The sequence below is a fragment of the Cyprinus carpio genome, chromosome A25 (assembly GCF_018340385.1).
Source record: "Cyprinus carpio isolate SPL01 chromosome A25, ASM1834038v1, whole genome shotgun sequence".
In the NCBI taxonomy this organism is placed as follows: Eukaryota; Metazoa; Chordata; class Actinopteri; order Cypriniformes; family Cyprinidae; genus Cyprinus; species Cyprinus carpio.
Genome location: NC_056596.1, coordinates 10,351,228 through 10,372,585, shown reverse-complemented (window position 1 = coordinate 10,372,585; position 21,358 = coordinate 10,351,228). Strand labels below are relative to the sequence as shown.

Genomic DNA, 21,358 nt, shown 5'->3' with positions numbered 1-21,358 from the left:
TGTGGGAAAGTGGTATTTGCACCCAAAAAACTCTTTTATCTCTTTATTGCTCCTCAATATTCACACAACTGATCACATATAATATTATTACAATATAACCATTATTATACAATGACAAATGCAGTTATATAGTAATCATATATTAACATAAATGTTTTATATGTGTTATAAAGCACATACATTTTCAATATTTGAACTGATAAATGTGGTAGCACAGCTTTTTGAATTTCTCAAACAATTGTTTTTCATTCATCCAGTTGTTTATGCAATAAAACAAACACACAACCACAATTAAATAGCGGTTAAATATGTGCATGTATAAATAGCTTTCACATTGGATTTTAATTTTTGAAATAACAAATTTTAAATAATTCATTGAGCAGTTGGTCCTGCAAACAGCTTCTTCCTGCCCTCCATGCCAGACATAGCATCCACATTTTTACGCCAGTCGGTAACCTCTTCTTTCTGTGGGAAGTGCAGTAAATGCATATTTTGATAAACTCTTATTACTTGTATTTAACACAATGTCATGTTTTCTTGAGTCAAAGAGAGCCTATTAAAGGAATAGTTCACCCAAAAATGAAATATTGCTGAAAATGAACTAACACACATGCAAAAAACTATCATTTTACCACATGCAAACACAAATGGAGAAATTTAGCATTTTGCATCACTTGCTCACCAAAGTAAACTCTGCAGTGAATGGGTGCCGTCAGAATGAGAGTCTAAACAGCTGATAAAAACATAACAATAATCCACAAGTAATCCACATGACTCCAGTCCATCAAAAAGTAAAAAGCTCTGTGTTTGTAAGAAACAAATCCATCATTGAGGTGTTTCAACTTTAAATGGTCACTTCTGGACAAAATATGAGAATATGTTATTTGATTAGAACTGTTTTTGCTTGTAAATGGTGCTTGATCAATGCATATTTCTTCAGACAAAACGACTTTTTCACTGGAGAAAGCAATATGGATAGAGGACTCATATTTTAGCTGGAAGCAACGGTATGAAGTTAAAAAAATCTTAATGGTGAATTCATTTATCACAAACATGCAGCTTTTTGCTTCACAACAATAATAACAATGTTAACTGATGGACTGGAGTTGTGTGGATTATTGTCATGTTTTTATCAGCTGTTTGGACTCTTGTTCTGACGGCACCCATTCACTGCAGAGGATCCATTGATGAGCAAGGGATGATGTAACACTAAATTTCTCCAAAGCTGTTCTGATGAAGAAAAAAACTCATCTACATAGATGGCCTGAGGCTCAGTACATTTTCAGTAAATTTTCATTTTTTGGTGAACTATTCCTTTAAAATGTTTATACATTTGTAATACTAAATAAACAATAAAATTATAAATTAAGAAAAGAATACATACAAATTTTATTAAAATAAAAGTAATTTAAAATCATTTTATATTAATTATTTCATATTATTGACTGAATAAACAAACAACAAAACAAAACCAAAAAAATGTAATATTGAAATATTAAAGCTCTGAATCCATAAAGTCTGAGTATGATATTCATGTCAAAGTACTGAGTACCGAATGTTCATTCTTACCTTTTCTTCCTCCTTCTTCACTGTCTTGAGGTTAGCTTTAAAGTCAATGGATTCCTTGTGTCTGGCACCTAGCAGAGCCCCCAGCATGGCATCAGCAGACACCCTCACTCTCTTCAGGGCAGGTCTCTTCATTTTACCCTTCAGCTCAAAGACTTTGTGGTTTAAATCTCCAATCTATAGCAGAAGCATCAGTCAGGGCTATTAAAATGAATGCATCGATTAATAAATGCATCAATAATGGCATTTTAAAGCAAAAAAATGTTTTACCTCCTTATCATTTTTGACAACTTTAGATTCAAAGTCATATCGTTCCTCATCAACCACATCAATTTTTTGATGGAGTTCTTTGCACAGATTCTGTAAACAGAGCAATGGCACGTAAGAAACTATAGTTTCAAAATAATTCTGACAAAAGGCCAAAGAATAATAACCTGTATGTCCTGTATGGAGAGTCCAGACAGTTTGAGAGGGGGAAGTCTCTCACTGAGTGTTTGCTCTCTGTCAATCTTTTTCTGTTCCTTTTCCTCTGCCAGCAGTGTGCTGGCCTTCTTCAGTATTTTGGTCTACAATGCATTACAATTGCAGAAGAACCATGGACATATAATATTCATACGTAGATCAAGGTGAGTTGTTCATTAAAATGGTTAAATAAATAAAAAATCATACAAAAAAATAAGTCAAGATCATTTCAGAGACTAGAAACTAACCTTTAAAAATAATCGACGAGATGCAGAAATCTTGGGCTTTTTCTGAAGGAAAGAGCCAATAATGTGACTCACAAATGCTGCAGTGTTCAGTTTGATATGAAAATATAAATGTACTTGTAAAGTATGTTTCAAATATTAAATACAGTGTTTAAATGTAAGTTACTCACCGGTCTGACACAGATAGGGCCAGAAATGAAAACACACATTTAATACATAAACAGATTTATCATTTTTATAATATACATAATAACTTATGATTTTAAATAATATAATATTTATAAAAGTTTTGAAAATACTTACACAGATTCAGTCATTTTAGTGCCTTTGTTTTTTGTTTTTATTTGTTTGTTTGTTTGTTTCCTGGAGACATGCAAATAACAAAATATTTAAAACAAAACAAAAAATACAAGACTTGTGTTCAAATGTAGTATTACAAAAAACCTTAAAAATATTAAAATAGACTTTCTTAAAACAGCAAAAGTGCTTAGTGTAGCCATACATGCATTTACAGCACAGATTTAGATATTTAATGTTTTTAAATTCTTTGGTAATGTCAATAAAATGATGCAAGAAGAAAGAAGCTACACAAAAATATAGAACTACTATCTAATACGCATGCATAGCTAGCAGTTGTTATAAGCTGAAGGTCCGTACCTCTCAGATGATGGAAGTATGACTGTTTGGGCCAAAGGGAAGAAACTCTGCAGATTTATAGACACTGAAGCACTCGTCAGAGGCTCACTAAAATAGACTACTGTCCACACATTATTATTACAGTCAAATGCTTCACATCCCAGGCTGCAGAGTGACGGGGCACCTGCTGCTCAAGTGTACTTTATGTTCTCTAGACTAAGGGTGAGAGCAACAATACTCCAGCATTAATGAGACTGTAATGTAATAGGTCTGTGTGTTGCCTGACCTAATTTTATCTAAACTGGAACTTTCAGAACTGGAACTGGAAGTTTCATGTACTATTGTTCTTTTTGGGATTGGTTATACAGTTTGTATTGTATATCCTAGGAAAAGTACAATATCATTGCCACATACAGTATCTCATGGTATTAATAATACCATATCCTATTTAAAAGGCACATTTAAAAAAATCTGTTGACATTATGATATTAATATTTTCATAAAACCTCAACTAATTCAGATCTAAAATAACAGATATAAGGGACCTTGAACACAAAGGGCCATATTAGACATTCTCTGGTGACATGCTGAGTGTTTCTTCTTCTTCTTCTTCTTGATATATTGTTGTAGGCTGCCATCTGTATGTCAAAAGAAGAACTGCAGCTGTAGCAAATATTACGATGTGAAGAAAACTTTTAATTTGAAATACTACATTTTACAAGCGAGTATTAAAACATTTCATTTTGATTTACTGTTACATCAGATTTTATTTCCAATGTTCAATATGTGCGTACCTGGTAAGACTTTTATTTGTTAACATTAGTTAATGGCATCAGTTAACACCATCTAATAAAGAAAATTATGCATTTATTAATCTTTCTTAATGTTTATTTCAACACTCACTAATACATTATTAAAATCAAAAGTGTCTGTTAATATTATTTAATGGATAATGGAGCTAACATGAACTAACAATGAATAGTTTTATTTAAAAAAAAAATAAAGTTTACAGCTGAGATGAATAAATACTATAAATGTATTGCTCATTGTTAGTTAATGCATTAACTAATCTTTACTAATGAGAACTTATTGTAAACTGCATTCTGTGATACTGATCAGCTCGCCTTAACTAAAAGTAAGAAAACACATTACAGTGAAACATTGTTAGTTTGTTAGTTGTTAGTTAGTAGAAAATGTACTTTCTGAAATGCAAAAACAGAGATTACATCTTTGACGTCATCTTTGGTTTGGTACTGCTGCCATCTGCGAGACAGTTAAAGAGATTTTGCACAGACATGATGTTTTTGTGCTAGTTTCTATCTGACCAACTTGTCATATGCTAAGAGGGATGATATGCAATAAGATGTTTATGAAAATGATAAAACAAAATAAATACACTGAGGGCCTCTATGACTGTTAGTATTTAACTTTTACTGTCCAACATCAAACAGCTTCTTCCAGCCCTCCATTCCAGACATGGCCTCTATGTTTTTACGCAGTGACCTCTTCTTTCTGTGGAAGGTAAATATATATTAGCACTTCTGTCTATTTAAAGTATTTTATATAGTCTTACCTTCTCCTCTTCTTTCTTCACTGTCTTCAGGTTAGCTTTGAAGTCAACGGACTGGTGTCTGGAGCCTAGAAGGACACTTAACATGTGTTCAGCGTACAGTTTGACTCTCTTCAGGTTAGGCCTCTTCAGCTTGCTCTTCATCTCATAGATCTTCTTAATCAATTACAACTGTTTTGCACTATAACACAATCCTTTGACCGAGTTCCAACTGTTCCATTCAATGCTAACAGAGCACAATAGCTTCATCAATGAGAACTGTTTACCAAATGCTGGTGTTTGCTACTCTGTTTTTAATACCTCCTTGTCATTTTTGGACACCTTAAAGGCAGTGTCATAACGTTCCTCATCAATCACGTCTATCTTGTGATGCAAATCCCTGCAAAGATGCTACACACAAAATAGAGTCTTAACAAAATAGTTGAAAATGCATGTGTTACTAAATTATTTAAATCACGGTAACCAATTAAAACTAAATAAATAGCTACTGTAATATTTCCATCATTATGTCCCCTATGAAGGTTACGAGGGTGAGTATGCCTAAATGATGTCAGAGTTTACTTTTTTGGGTTAACGCTTCCTTTAGGTTTTATAAACGGAGTTCAGTGATCTATTTAAAGAGTTTGGTCTAATTGTACCTGCAATTCCTGTACTGACAGACCGGAAAGATTAAGCGGAGGACCTCTCTCACTGATCACTTGCTCCCTCTCCTTCTCTTTATCCTGCTTCAGCATTTCCAGTGTTGTATTCAGCAGCCTTATCTTCAGGATGACAGGTCCGTTGTGGTCATATCCAAAGAAAAATGTATTACTTTTGTTATCAAATGTAGAATCTCTCTATTTGAGCACACAAAGTGCCCAGCAAACTGTGTGTATAACTGTGGTTAGCAGATGGCGCTCACCTACAACCGACGAGCTGAAGTGATCTTGGGTTTTGGCTTTGGTTGGGGGCTTCGGTTGATGCAGCCTTTGGAGCATAGATAGAAGAGAATGTTAATAGAGACATGACAGATATCATAATTCATAAATAGCTGGTTATTACTGATGAAGGTGGAGATACTCACGTGTCAGACATCCTTCTGTAGTTCTCACTTATCTGTGAAATACTGCATTTTAAAGTCACCTGTACTGTGAAACACTTACTAGAAAACTAACAAATTAGAGTATTTTAGTGTTATTTACGTTACCTACTTTTAATTAGAAGTATTTTGAATTATCTTTAATTTTTATATTTTAGTCACATTTTCATTTATTTTTAATTTATATATTTTTTATTTTATATTTATTTACATCTTATTTATATCTTATTTTATTTCAGCTTTATTTCAATTAATGATTTTTTAATTTAATGATAATTTCATTTAATGATTTTTTTGTTAACAACAACACACTGTTGTCTGGTATGGCATAATGACCTGACAAAGAAAACTAGAGTTTTATTTTAAATATAAAGTCACTTAAAGACAATGTTGGAACCATGTGATGTCCTATTGCAAGTCACAACTATCACTTTTCCAATGCATTAGACATGGTAAGCTGACTACCATATGCAAACATATTTCATCATATTTAATATTTAAATATCAGACAACTTAATGAGTTACAATTCCAGAAAAAAGTTTTATAGCACAGCAAAATAAATAATAAATATTTAATAAATAAATAAGGAAAACCTAATTTTCTTCCCACTTTCCATATTTAATATAATGTGTATCATTTATGCAATCTTTAAAAGGATCATGCATAAATTATTACTAATTTGTCAATGAAATGGGTAGTCAGACCCTTTAATCCATCCTCTATGCAGCAGTAGGAGTTCTGTGCATAGCGTCCGTGAGTTTTAGCATCGCTGAAAATCTTCCAGGATTGTCACCAATTTGAGAGACATCTGAACATATAACAATGCAACCGTGCCCAATTTCCTGCCAGTTTTGAATAAATAAATATTTGAACATATACCCTAACAGCTAATAATAATATAATCCATAACCCCTTCTAACAACTGAATAATGATGCATTTGCCATCAAATACTAACCAAACACATGACCACTAAAAAAGACATACCTGCTCGAAGAAGAAAAGACTGGAGTGCGAGTTAACTGGCTGACTGAGGATCAAAGAAAATACTTGGATTTATAGTTTCAGCATGCATGGGAATGTCTCACTAATATAGACTCACACAGTAAACTACAGTAGCACAGTAAATCTTTCTTTTGGCAAAGACATGCAGTTATGCAGACTGGTTTGAATGCCTCTTTTTGGTGGCCAAAACCATATTAATGACCAGTTCAAAGGTCTAACGGCGATGCTAGCCATAACAGAAATAAATTTGGTTGGAAATGACAGTCTATAAGAGTAAATAAGGCAAACTGGTATAAGCATTTAGCACTTATTACGGTACTACTAACTTGTACTCAAAAATTAAAACCTTATCTATGAAAAACAGAAAGGATAAAATGTCAGACAACAATAAAAAAGAGAGGAAGTAGAAATAACAAATATCAAATTGTTCCATGTTTTGCTATGACAGGTATCTCAAGAGCCTGATAATTTTCATGCACATTAAGTGCTGGCAGGAGGCGATGTGGTGTAAATTATTTCTTGGGTTTAGAGGACAGTGGGCAGGTGGAAGCACTGTTTTTTTGTAATGTGAGCTGCCCTTGTCACATCTGATTCTCCCTGAGAGGTGACACTCCAAGAGATATGTAGTGAATTACCACCTGCCATTTGTCCTGGGTTTATTTTTAGGCGTTGTGGCTAGATGATGGGATGCCAAATGCAAGAAATCCTTGTCTTTAAATAGCTTTGTACACTCTCAGATAAAAAGTTACAAAAGCTGTAGCTGTGTCAGTACCTTTTAGGTACGAATATGTACACTTTAGGTACTAATGTTCCTTTAAGGTCCCAATATGGACTCTTTATACAAAGGTAAATCGTATAGCTACCACCCCAGTGACAGCTTTTGTACCTTTTTTTCTGAGAGCGTATAATGTTCATATGAAAACTGCAATATGCAGTTTTTTTGTTTTAAAAAAAATAATAATATTATGAAACTAATTATATTATTCTGAATGGAAATATAATTATAGCTGGCCCATTAGAGGTCAAGAAAAATGGAAAGAATAAAAAATTATATTAAATATGTTTACATGCAAAATTATATTCAAGATACAGTATTGTGTGTGTGTGTGTGTGTGTGTGTGTGTGTGTGTGTGTGAAGTCCAGTTACAGTCTTCCATCTGTCTTCTTTGTTGTGACGTTTATCCGTTTATTATCTAAACAATGTAACCAACCATGTCTCATCAAAGTTTTTAATACCAAATTATCTGAGCTTTGCTATACGCATTAAATTGATGTCTGAAGTTATATCTCATTGGTAAATTTGTTCATTTTAGAGGAATTAAATGCATTGTTTTTACAGTGCCAAATAGCTCATACCTGTTCCTCCAAAGACCACTCCAAGGGAATGAGAGTGTGACAATGTCAGTGCACCAGAAAACCCAGGCATATTTGATGGCCTCTTTGGCCTCCTTTGAGTGGCTCACTAAAATAGACTGAAGCCTTACACCCATCAAAACACAATTGCACACATTGTCCTGACACTGCCAGTCACTCTTCATTTATTGTTTGACCCTACAAAGCAGAAGAGGCTTTGCTGAAGCCGACCAGTAACTGTTTGACCTCTACTTCAGCTCTGAAAACAACTACAGAGCATAGTTAGCTTGAATTAATCAATAATGAAAGTCAAATTACTTCAGTCAGCAGTTTAATATGGAACGACATGAAGATATGAATCAGGGTATGTGTTGTCTCATCACGTTTTATACTCATACAATCTTGTTTACATTTCCAGTAGGCTCCCAAAACGTTTCTGTATAGTGTGAGATACAAATAAAGGATACTATCACACTCAAAAAAATAATTTGTTGAATGAACGTGATTAATCGTAGCACCCATTATGTCTAATCAAATTAAGTAAACTTGGACTGCTTTGAATATGTTATATGAACACAATATACATTTAGATTAAAGATTGAGATATGTCAATATAACTTCTTTGCAACTAATTGAATCAAAATGTGTGTATTGTGTTATTCTAATCAAATTTATTCTTATTCACTCAATGTCAGTAAAGCACTTCAATTCAACAAAATCCTGCCTTGTTACATCAACTAATGTCTTGTTCATGTATGGTTTTGGTCGTTTAATGAATATCTTGTTGTTTCAATTAGATTTGTTTTAGATGACAGCACCAAGAAGCAAGACATTACCAAAAATTCAGTAATCTACAAAACAAAAACAAAAAAAACACAGAAAACATGCAAACTATTTTTTTTTTCATTAGGCTTTAACAAGCACCAATAAAGTTTAAACCACTTTCTTCACTTTAAGTCTCGTATCCATTTGAGTGTTTGTAACACAAAGTATAAGAAACATTTAGCCAACAAAATCTAGGCTCTTGAGAAAACAGATCCCCGAATAATGCTTGTAGAACTTTAACACCCTTTCTGTATTTAAACTTCTTAAAAATAAAGCCATTTTAACACCACCCTTTTCGGGAATTTGTAAAGTGACAAAGTGACAAAAAAAGTGACAAAGTGACATGACATACAGCCAAGTTTGGTGACCCATACTCAGAATTCATGCTCTGCATTTAACACATCCAAAGTGCACACACACAGCAGTGAACACACACACAGCAGTGAACACACACACACACACTGTGAATACACACCCGGAGCAGTGGGCAGCCATTTATGCTGCGGCGCCCGAGGAAAAGTAAACCTTGGCCTGACACAAAAAAAAAAACAACAACAACAAAACATAAATTAACATAAGATAAAACAAACAATTGTGAGTGTAACGATTTGAGCTGTAAAATAATAATAATAAAGAGATGCAATACTATGTATATATATATATATATATATATATATATATATATATATATTACTATTATATATAACTTGCAGCAGCTTGCTTTGATTATATCACATGAAAATTTTGATAATTCTAAATTACCAGTGTAGCCATGTTGCATTACATCTGAAATTAAGAAAATCACTCCCAGAAATAATTTTTTTAAGTGTGTAACAACTGCTTCTACTCACCAGCTCCAGCACCCTGTTTAAAGGAACTGTGCCATGATGAATAACAGTTGTCTAAAAAGAGTTTCTATCTAAATACAAATGTGCATCTTCCTGAAGTACACCAGTCCTGTTTAAGCTCAATTGCTCCAGTAGCATGTTTTGAAGGAACTGTGGCAAAAAAATATTGTCCATATACATAAGGAACTCCAAGTGAATTTATTAAACTTTTCTGTCTTTTTCAAGCTTACTTACTCCAAAAACTTGTTTTTTTAAGAGCTGTGCCTTGGATGACAACCTCTGTCCTTTTAGATTTAGGAAGATCTTCTGCATGACTTCAAAAGTGCATTTGAGCTCTGGTGAGTAGCTCATGTTCAAACAGTACATCAGCCCAAATAAAAGAGCACATGCCTGCGCAATGCTACTTCCACACCTTCAATTAGGACACCAGTGTCCTGTGGGCCATCGTCAGGCAGTGCTCCCTCCTTCAGTATGACATTCACTCACATCAGTTTGCTCCATGGTACTTTGTGACTCAATGTCTAAATCCTGTGGGACGACATGAAAGATTACAAACAAAAATGAGCTCATATATTTATTACAAGAATTGCACACTTATACACTGGCCACTATATAATGTACATCTGTAAAGTAAACTTCAATTCAATACAGGAGCGCTGCTGTGAATTCTACATTTACAAAATTATAACGACTTGCTGTTTTTTGCTGTATATATATATATATATATATATATATATATATATATATATATATATATATGTAATGTTTGTATAACAAAATGCATCCTAACAATTGCACTGTGTCCCATATTCCAACACACATAAAACGTGTTCCTTTATAGGTTAGCTCATTCTTTCAAATCATATGTATTCAGAGTGAGCCTGACTATCACTGTATTAACTTTCAAGGCATTTTACTGTATAGTTTTGGAGAAAACTAAAAGCAGAATCACCCAAAACAACAAAATGCATCCTAGCAATTGCACTGTGTCCCATATTCCAACACTCATAAAAAGTGTTCCTTTTTAGGTTAGCTCATTCTTTCAAATCAGATGTATTCAGAGTGAGCCTGACTATCACTGTATTAAGTTTCAAGGCATTTTACTATATAGTTTTGGAGAAAACCAAAAACAAAATCACCCAAAACATCAAACTCCATTGTTGCACTTGCACTTTTTCCCATTTTCCAACACTCATAATAAGTCTTCCTTTATAGGTTAGCTCATTCTTTCAAATCATATGTATTCAGAGTGACCCTGACTATGACTGTATTAATTTTGAAGGCATTTTACTGTATAGTTTTGGAGAAAACTAAAAGCAAAATCACCCAAAACATCAAACTCCATTGTTGCACTTGATTTATTTCTGTATATTTAAACACAAATAAAAAAATGTTCCTTTATAGGTTAGCTCATTCTTTCAATGGATATGAATTCAGAGTGAGCCTGACTATCACTGTATTAATTTTCAAGGCATTTTACTGTATAGTTTTGGAGAAAACTAAAAGCAAATCACCAAAAACAACAAAATGCATCCTAGCAATTGCACTATGTCCCATTTTCCAACACTCATAAAAAATGTTCCTTTATAGGTTAGCTCATTCTTTCAATGGATATGTATTCAGAGTGACCTTGACTATTACTGTATTAATTTGTAAGTTATTTTACTGTATAGTTTTTAAGAGAACTAAAAGCATTATCACCCAAAACATCACTCCACTGTTGCACTTGCACTTTTTCCCATTTTCCAACACTCATAAAAAGTATTAATTTATAGGTTAGCTCATTCTTTCAATGGATATATTGCACTGTGTGTATAACAACAAAAATGTGTTCAGGTCTCATTCTAAAATCATTGCACTGTGTCCCAATATTCCAACACACATTTTGGAAAACGTGTTCCTTTTCCAGGTTAGCTCATTCTTTCAATGGATATGTATTTAGAGTGACCCTGTCTATCACTGTATTAATTTTCAAGGCATTTTACTGTATAGTTTTGGAGAAAACTAAAAACAAAATCACCCAAAACATCAAACTCCATTGTTGCACTTGCACTTTTTCCATATTTTTAAACACTCATAAAAAAATGTTCCTTTATAGGTTAGCTCATTCTTTCAATAGATATGAATTCAGAGTGTCCCTGACTATCACTGTATTAATTTTCAAGCCATTTTACTGTATAGTTTTGGAGAAAACTAAAAGCAAATCACCAAAAACAACAAAATGCATCCTAGCAATTGCACTATGTCCCATTTTCCAACACTCATAAAAAAATTCCTTTATAGGTTAGCTCATTCTTATAATGGATATGAATTCAGAGTGACCTTGACTATCACTGTATTCATTTTCAAGGCATTTTACTGTATAGTTTTGAAAAAAACTAAAAGCAAAATCACCCAAAACATCAATCTCCATTGTTGCACTTGCACTTTTTCCCATATTCCAACATTCTTAAAAAGGGTTCCTTTATAGGTTAGCTCATTCTTTCAACAGATATGTATTCAGAGTGACCCTGAATATCACTGTATTAATTTTTAAGTTATTTTACTGTATAGTTTTTAAGAGAACTAAAAGCAAAATCACCCAAAACATCAAACTCCATTGTTGCACTTGCACTTTTTCCCATTTTCCAACACTCATAAAAAGTATTAATTTATAGGTTCGCTCATTCTTTCAATGGATATGAATTCAGAGTGACCCTTACTATCATATCATATTCTGTGGCTCAGATGGTAGAACACAAACAAGTTGTTTTTTGACGCGATGGACCCAGGTTCGATTCCGCCTTCTGCCGAGCTCTTTCTTCACCCTTTTCACATCCCGTATCACATCGGAAATGCATATATTTTCTATAAAACTGAACAAAATTATCGCAAAGTGAAAAATATTGTGCAAGGTTAGGGCTGGTTGTAGGGGCAGCATCCATTTAATCATTTTTAAATAAAAATGATAATTTACACTTAATATGTTATTATTGTAGCCTATACTTTTATAATGTGGCCTACTACAATAATGAGGTGCAGATATTGGCCACTATTTGCACTAAGTAATACGAACAGCATCAAACTACTATTACTGTAAGAAAATACTCCTATTATTAAATAGTGTTAATATAATCTATTGCTAATAAAATATGCTATTTTCACTTAGTGTAAATATAATTCATTGTATTCAAAGCCCCTGCCAAAATCAAATTCTAAACTATCAGCCATTTCAACTGGAAGATGAAGGCTGTGATATTAAGTTTATCCACTAGAGGGAGGCACATTATAAGGATTCTTCTAAGCCTTTTTCAGTTTTATTGAAAATAAATGCAATAAATGTGTATAACCGTAGTGTAGCGACAGTAGTTTAATATTATTTGTGTATAGAAATATGTGAAATGTTTGTAGATCATTTACCCCAATAAAACAAACTCGATAAAATATACAGTATCTCACAGAAGTGAGTACACCCCTCACATTTTTGTAAATATTTTATTGTACCTTTTCATCTGACAACACTGAAGAAATTACACTTTGCTACAATGTAAAGTAGTGAGTGCACAGCTTGTATAATAGTGTAAATTTACTTTATCATTCATCTTGTCCATCGATGCTTCAAGAACTGGACAACATGTTATGTAAAAAATAATTCCTATTCGACTCATTCATGTAGACAACGATATTACAAAAAAAAATAAAATAAAATAAAAAAAAAAAAAGTCCTGTAAACCGTTTGTATGATTATTATCTGTTATATTTTTCCTTTTAGTTGTATTTTTTATTTGATGTATTAGAAGAAAGTGTAATAAAACCAAAAATAAACACCTGAAAAAACGCCATGAAGTTATTTTTAAAACTAAATTAATGCCTTGTTAACTTTTCCTTTAATTATCCGAAGGACTTGCTGGCCAATAAAAAGAAACAGCATAAACTTACTTTTTTTTTTTTTTTTTTTTTTTTTTTTTACAATTAACAAAAAAATAAAATAAAAAAAAATGAATCCAGCCATAACATAATTTACACGTTTCAATGATAAAACAAATAAATAAAAGAGGAGCCGTTTCTGCGAATGGATGTTCTTCCGCCATATTTGGCCAATGCTGACGCTAAAACGAGGAGCGTCGGAAAATCTCATTAATATTCATGATCTCATTACCATAGCTATTCTTACATGTAAAAATGGCATTTCTACATATCTGTAAAAGTATTTTTACTAGTTAAAATGTTATTTAAGATATCAGTAATTCTATTTTCACTAGTTGCAAGGACAATTTCAGATATCAACTGCCTTTGTTGATATCAATAATTACTTTGTTACTAGTAAAAATGTGAATTCTTGATATCAAGAATTCAGTTGTTACTAGTTGAAATGTTAATTCTTGATATCAGTAAACGTATTTCAACATGTTACAATTGTTATTTCTGATATGTGAAAATGCATTTCTGAAATCAATATAATTTCTGATATCTAAAATGGCTTTCTTACTAGTAACAATCACATTCATGATATCAGAAATGAACATTGTCACTAGTGACAATTAAATTGTTGATATCAAGAATTAAATTGTTGATATTAAGAATCGACGTCTGTACTAGTAACCATGTGATCACTTATATCAAAAATAAAGGTTTTTACTAGTAAGAATTGTATTTCTGATATGTGAAATTGGAATTTCAACTAGTAAGAAAGCAATTCTTGATATCAACAATAAAATTTGAATGGCAGCCTATGGTGACATTTAACTAGTGAAAATACAATTGCTGATATTAAAAATAGCAATTGTTACTAGTAGAAATCTAATTCCTGATATCAAGAATTAACATTTTAACTAGTGAAAATTGAATTGTTAATATCAAGAATTCATATCCTGCGAATGAATAAAAGTCAATTCGGCTTGCCATAGGCGTGATGACGTGTTCACGAACTTCCCGCCGCAGTGCTGAGCATGCGCAGTGACTCACCAGAGAGAGTTGTTGAGAGTTGTCTAATTCATTTGATTGTTTCTTAATTTAGTTACAAATAACAAGAATGAGTCATTTAACAGATGTAAACTCGCTAAATTCTTATTAATCAGACATATTTGTATTTTGCAAATCAAACAAGTGGCTAATTGACTTTTTTGAGTGCACTACTTTGAATTAGGCTAAATATGCACACAGCATGTGGGTAACTTAAAATCAGCTAATACCTTAAAAAATTTGACTTTAATTATTATGCATTTGCAAGGTACACAACCAAGTGCAGCAATGCATTTAAAAGACAGCATTTTGCAAGGGAACTGCATGAAACACGTTTCTCTGTTGAATGGGATCATTTATTTTGGAATGCCATTATATTGCAGTTTTTACTTCCAGTAATGTAAAAAGTGTTACAATATCTGACATCTTTTATTCCTGAACAGTACTATTTCACAACATTGCACACAATTCATTTCCAGTCTCATTATAGCTCTCATTCATATATGTATTTAACATTTTATATACAAAATATCAATTTTAGTTTCAGATGTAGACACATTTGTATAGACTGTCCATAAATTGCAGTAAAGGACAGCAAACCTATGAAAATTATAAACAGTTTTTGTGTGTTTAATTGACATTTTTGGTCACAAGACATCAAATTTGTGTTTTGGATTTTCTTGCTTCAAACTGTGTATATTGAAAGCCTTCTCATCTTGGTACACATTTATTGTTACAGAAGTATGAGAAGTAAAAAACAAGGTCAACTTTGAATCAAAGAACATAAAATGTGGTAAATGTGCTGGATGTCAAGTGACAAGTTTACTGCGTAATCACTGTCCAGCATCAAACAGCTTCTTCCTGCCCTCCATTCCAGACATGGCCTCCACATTCTTACGCCAATCAGTCACCTCTTCTTTCTATAAATGGGACAAATAGATAAAAATAGGTTTAGAATGAGCTTTGATTTATTTAAATGACAAATGAATGAAAATATAATGCAAAAAGACAACAAAAAGAGAGATAAAACGCATTACCTTCTCATCTTCTTTCTTTACTGTCTTCAGGTTGGCTTTGAAATCTGACTTTGATGACAATTTGCATTCGGTCAGCGCATCGAACTTGGAATCATGTGACTTCTTAACCTTCTTCAGTTTGCTTCGTTGCTTTGTGCCCTTCATTTCCCAAATCTTCTGGGTCAAGGACTGGATCTGAAATGGTTGTGTAACAATTTAACTACAGAAACAAGTTTTTCAACAAATCACATTATAGAATTTATTCAAAAAACAGAAAAAAATTAAAAAACAAAAAAAATTATTAGAGAAAAAATATTAAATCATAAAAACTAAAAACTAAAAAAAAAAGAAATGTTGCCTCCGCAACAAACAAAAAAAAAAAATAATAATAAAAAAAAACTAAAAAAAAAAAAACAAAAACAAAAAAAAATCTAAACAAAACATATAACATACATAATTAATCATCAATATGGATAAAAAACAAACACTCAATCACAAAACAAAAACTCATACTCATTTTTAGCCACTTTAATTTCAAGATCATAACAAGCCTCGTCAACGATATCAATCTTGCGGTGAAGCTCTTTGGAACAATCTTTCGCGGTGAATACTCATCACAAAACCAGTTCCTGAAATTTTTAGCCACAACAGCAACAACAACAACAACAAAAAAAAATTAATCAATAAAAAAACTGTATATCCATTTCCAACAACAACAACAAATGAATTCATGAATAAACTGTATATTTATTTCTGTATGTTGCTGGTGCATAAAATGTTTATTCATGAAAATACCTGGAGCTCCTGTGCAGAAAGACCAGATAGATTGAGAGGAGGAACCCTCTCATTCAGAGCATCGTCCCTCTCTCTTTTGTTCTGCTCTTTTTCAGCTGCCAGCATAGATATGGCCTTCTTTAATAATTTGCTCTGTAATGTAACAGCACTGATGTGACTATAAAGTTCCAGCAGATTAGCACATAGCTAACACAACCAGCCTTTTCATCATGGATGCTAGTTTTGCCTTTCATTATTTTACAGACATTTATTATGTGCATATGTTTACTACCACATCAGTATTACTTAAAAATTGATACACTCTTGAACGGTTTGGGGTTGCAATGTTATACTGAGTTTTTTGAATAAAGATATAGTAAAAACAGTATTATTGTGATATTATATTTGTTTTCTATTTTAATACTGTATATTTTAAAATGTAATTTATTCCTGGGATGCAAAGCTGAATTTTCAGCATCATTACTCCAGTCTTCAGTGTCACATGATCCTTCAGAATCATTCTAATATGCTGATTTTCTGCTCAAGAAACATTTCTTATCATTATCAGTGTCGGACACAGTTGTGCTGCTTAATATTTTATGCATCCTTGCTGAATAAAAGTATTAATTTCTTAACAAGAAAAAAACTTACTAACCCCTTATTAACTTAGTAAACAGTAGTGTATTTTATTAAAAAACAAACAGACAACTTACTTTTAAGAGCAGCCGCCTTGTGGCAGTGTACTTTGTTTGTTTCTGAAAAACAATACAAGTCATGTTTAATCTCTCCAATTGATTCTTGAATAATTTATGGATTATGGTATATCTCGCCAAATCTTACCGGTCTGCAACGACGAAGCAAAGAGCAATGCAATAAGAAAAAAAAGAAACACCAAAATAGATTAACAAAAGAGCTCAATAGATCCACTCTACAATTTTAATAATATAAGGATTTGAAAGTACTTACCCTTCAGACATGGTTATTTCTCTATATGGATGCTGAAAAGGAAAATGTTTTATAATTCTTTTAAAAATTATTTAAAAACATATCAAGTGTTTAAAAGGACATCACATTAATATGTTCCATTTTCCACAATAACATAAGTGAGGGATGGATGTCCATGTACAGTATGTGATCCTTTTAGGTGATGATATCATTCAGTGTGTATGAATCTGTGCATCAGACCTGTGCATCCACACATAGAACATAGTCTGGAAAAGTGATGAGTGCCAAGTATTTGAAAGAGCGGACGAGTCACATTGTACAGGAAAATTTAATTTAATGGCCCTTGTATACAAAGAAGACAGTTTATATAAAGACCTGGTGCCAAGCACTCTATCCATACCTATTCATTGTATTCACACCTATTGTGCCTGATATAAAGCACATGCTTGTTAGTGTTCCCAGCCTGGCTCAATTTGAACATTGCTGCCATTCTTTCATATGGCCCAGTTTCAAGCTCTAGAACTCACTATACTGGATGCTAATGCTTTTTATACGGATCCTGGCCAGAACTCAAGTTTTGGAAAAGACAGCTTTTATTTTAAAGTAAATTCTTGGTAGCCAGAACTCAAATTTTCGGAAAAGATATTTTGAACTAAATTATCAGGGGTATAGTGAGTCTTTTATGCTAATAAGGAAAAATGTTAAATGATATTCAAATTTTAATACTTTTGATTTCCAAAAAAGCATAAGCAACATACAATTCATTCTTAAAAATGTCGGAATGCAAATTAAGGAAGGAGTCATTCAAGAGTTCACTCAAAAACTAGCCACAAGTTTAGAGGTGAAAGTAAATATTTTTTAAGGACTTTATAGACTTTATCTATAAAGTCCAAATGTGTGCTGTAAATCTACAAGTGATAAACAGACTATACAGTACAAATCCCTTCAAATGTTTAGCAGTAAACTCAATATCCTTAAGTATTTCTGACAGCATGTGTGGGTCCATTAAACTTGGTGCTGTGAATGTGATATCTTGGAGGACTTACCTTGAACTAGGAGGCAATCAGGGCAAGACAAGTTGTGTGGTGGCGTCGAGGAAGAATAAACATTATATGTTTTTCATGAAGGATTAATGGTTTGAATCCTGCGTGTGAATGGCTCACTAAAATAGACCCCCGTTACATGTCTTGTACTCACGTGTGCAAATATCTGGGCAATTTGTTCTCCACCTTGTGTGTGTTTGTCATCCAGGACAGGGACATAAACATTTCCAAATGACACACACTAGTGCAAGGGTCATGCACTTGAGTTTGAGTTTATTTGACACAAAAAGTAGCAATACATACACTTTTACAACGTTCTTGTCAAGGATAACACAATTGTGGTCCTTGTTTTTGAAAGAAAAAAAAAAAGAAGAAAATCCTAGTCAAAAAATCATAATCAAAAAATTAACTCCCATAAAAATAACAAACAGATCAAACAATTCCTTATTTAAGTCGTCTTATCATCTTATTTCAATTCTCTCTCTGTTAAACTAATAAAGTAGTAACTTAACTAAAACTAAAACGATTAAAAAACATTTTTGTGCATTGAACTAAAACTGATATAAAATAAAATCTAAATATATGTTTGTTGAAACAGTAAAGTAACTAACTAGAAATAAATAAAAATTAAAAGTGAAATAAAAACAAATTAAACTTAAATAGTAAGATATAATAAGAAAAAAAAATTAAATGGCAAAAGCACATAGCAAAATTACCAAAACTTAAAATAATATTAAAATGAAAATTAATATGTTAACCATTTGCAGAAATTTAAGAAGCATGCTAAGTTAACATACTTATTTATCTGAAAAACAATGCTACAGTCAGTTATTCTCATTTAAAAATGTGCTACCTGGCCAGAATGTCGGTCTCTGTTTTGGTTTGTGAAACCCGCCCACTGCCAGTTTACCCAATTGTATTTCGGCACCCTGGGTTGCCAGCTGGCGGAAAACACAGCGTATTTAATTTCATTTATTGTCAAGTTTGTTTATTCCTGTTGGTGTGTCAATCCGGCCACCTGCGTGTGTGTCAAATCTGATGAGGAGGGGCCAGGTGAAAAAAACGCTCTCCAATATTTTGAATTACCTAGTTCAACCACTCGGTGTAAATCCTACATACAGCACCTTTAAAGATTAATTTAGAGATTTTGTTGATTTGACTTACCTGATAGAACAAACACTTCTGCATTAGGAAATAAATTTAATTTCTAACACTTACAAGGTTTCACTTGTTAACATTAGTTAACTACATTAATTAACATGAACTAACAATGAAAAAATACTTTAAATTAATTAATACATTATTAAAATCAAAAGTATCAATTAATATTATTTAATGGACAGTTTTATTTTTATCAACTTATGTCAACAAAGATTAATAAATACTTTAACAAATATATTGCTCATTGTTAGTTATGCATTAGTAATGCATTTACAAATGTTATCTAATGGGACCTCATTGTAAAGTATTTCATTTAACTTAATTGCACTGTAACTTTGTTAATTCACAAAATAAGCTTATATTGTGGATATATATGATTTGTTAACCCCACAATTATAATAAAATTTTCTCCTTGTAAATGCTAAAGTTAACTGGCCTTTCTCTTTAACTTGTATGCTTGTGTTTAAGGACCATAAAGGCATAGTTCTTCAAGGCTATGGAGACCACATGACGTGTAAATGGGGTGAGGGCAGACAGCCATGTGTATTTGTTTGTGTTGCGTTGAGTGTTCCTGTGGCTCAGTGGTAGAACATTGCATCAGCAGTGTAAAAGGTTGTGGGTTTGATTCCCAGTGAACATGTGTTAGGTAAAAAATGTTAGCCTGAATGCACTGTAAATTGCTTTGGATAAAAGCGTCTTCTAAATGCATAAATGTCAATGTTTAGAAAGGACTGACAGCACCGTCTGACGGATTTAATTATAATTTACACAAGGTTGTATAATTATAGTGCTCTTAAAACTCATTCTATGCCACAAAAAGCAACTTATTTACACATAATGGCAAAGCGCTCAATGACAATGTGACACTAAAGTATTTTTATGAGATTTTATTTAAGGGATACTGACCTTTGTATGCTGATATGTCATGTAGGCCCAGCATATGATTAATTACAGCTTCCAGTGATGATATTGTGCTAGAGTTTTTACTGTGTGACAGAATGAGACAAGGGTTTTGCAAGAGCTTCTCAAATCCTCTGCTGACTGCTGGCATTTACTGTAGCAGTAGATATCAATGTCAGCAGACCTCACAAAGTCATTTTAGTGTTTAAATGTGGAAGTTTGCTTGTTAGTGCGCTGTTCTCTTCTTTTTAAGTGTAATGAAAACTAGCATGATTCTGTGGTTAATGGTGTTACTATTCTGTATGAAAATAAAACTTACTAGAATGTAAGACGCAGCGGCTGGTTGCAGAGATAGAGAGAATAAATATATATATATATATATATATATATATATATATAATATATATATATATATATATATATATATATATATATATATATATATAATATATATATATATATATATATATTGCTTATACAATGATTCAAATTACCCTGTTAATTATTCTTTGAACTGATGTGAGCCCTCTAGTGGTAATGAGTTGATTATTATTACAGTTTTTAAAAATTGCTAAGACACTAAAAGGGGTACTTGAGGCCCACTCAGTGAAACCATTCACTCATATACCTCAACTTTTGATCACAAAGTCCACAAAACTACAAGCACATTATGTGTTTTAAACTCAGTTTGATATCGTAAAACAAACTTTTTGTAAAACTCTAAACACAGTTTACTCTAAACACAAAACTCTCTACATTACACACATCATTCAAAACTAACAGGTCTTTTGTTCTATTTGGGAAACTGCCATTTAAATGCCACTCATTTACTGATGACCTACACAGCCATGTTCTATGTGTGAAAACACTTATATATACATATGTGTATGTATGTATGATTACATACTATGTGTATACATAAAAGTTTTTGTTTACATAACATATGTGTGTATATTGTGTATATTTATTATGTATATATATACAAACACAT

The 21,358-nt window shown here is 32.3% G+C and overlaps 2 protein-coding genes across 3 annotated transcripts; both read right to left on the bottom strand.

The window, feature by feature from the left end:
• Positions 1-30: 30 nt before the first annotated feature.
• On the bottom strand, positions 31-3,016 carry LOC109087345 (troponin I, slow skeletal muscle-like). Of its 2 annotated transcripts, none has more exons than XM_042715420.1 (8): positions 2,931-3,016; positions 2,577-2,636; positions 2,444-2,447; positions 2,277-2,318; positions 2,001-2,132; positions 1,837-1,926; positions 1,570-1,743; positions 31-465 (listed from the first exon to the last, which is right to left on the bottom strand). In XM_042715420.1, exons 2-8 carry the CDS (start codon positions 2,588-2,590, stop codon positions 373-375), a joined length of 549 nt encoding a protein of 182 aa, XP_042571354.1. In that variant the 5' UTR covers positions 2,591-2,636; positions 2,931-3,016; the 3' UTR covers positions 31-372. The 2 variants fall into 2 exon arrangements, with proteins under 2 accessions (XP_042571354.1, XP_042571355.1); XM_042715421.1 differs by having other exon boundaries at positions 2,577-2,631; positions 2,930-2,953.
• Positions 3,017-14,866: 11,850 nt separating this feature from the next.
• LOC109087349 (troponin I, slow skeletal muscle-like) lies at positions 14,867-18,450 on the bottom strand. Its single transcript, XM_042715417.1, has 7 exons — positions 18,310-18,450; positions 17,285-17,316; positions 17,159-17,162; positions 17,032-17,073; positions 16,340-16,471; positions 15,566-15,739; positions 14,867-15,448 (listed from the first exon to the last, which is right to left on the bottom strand). The coding sequence occupies exons 2-7, from the start codon at positions 17,293-17,295 to the stop codon at positions 15,362-15,364; spliced, it is 450 nt and encodes a 149-aa protein (XP_042571351.1). The 5' UTR covers positions 17,296-17,316; positions 18,310-18,450; the 3' UTR covers positions 14,867-15,361.
• Positions 18,451-21,358: the final 2,908 nt, after the last annotated feature.

Coding starts and splice junctions, on each gene's coding strand:
- LOC109087345 (XM_042715420.1), bottom strand. Junction 2,133..2,276: donor CTCGTCGATTATTTTTAAAG/GTTAGTTTCTAG, acceptor AATGCATTGTAG/ACCAAAATACTGAAGAAGGC. Junction 1,927..2,000: donor TCTCCATACAGGACATACAG/GTTATTATTCTT, acceptor CTCTGTTTACAG/AATCTGTGCAAAGAACTCCA.
- LOC109087349 (XM_042715417.1), bottom strand. Junction 15,740..16,339: donor TTTCTGCACAGGAGCTCCAG/GTATTTTCATGA, acceptor CAACCATTTCAG/ATCCAGTCCTTGACCCAGAA. Junction 15,449..15,565: donor TAAAGAAAGAAGATGAGAAG/GTAATGCGTTTT, acceptor TCCCATTTATAG/AAAGAAGAGGTGACTGATTG.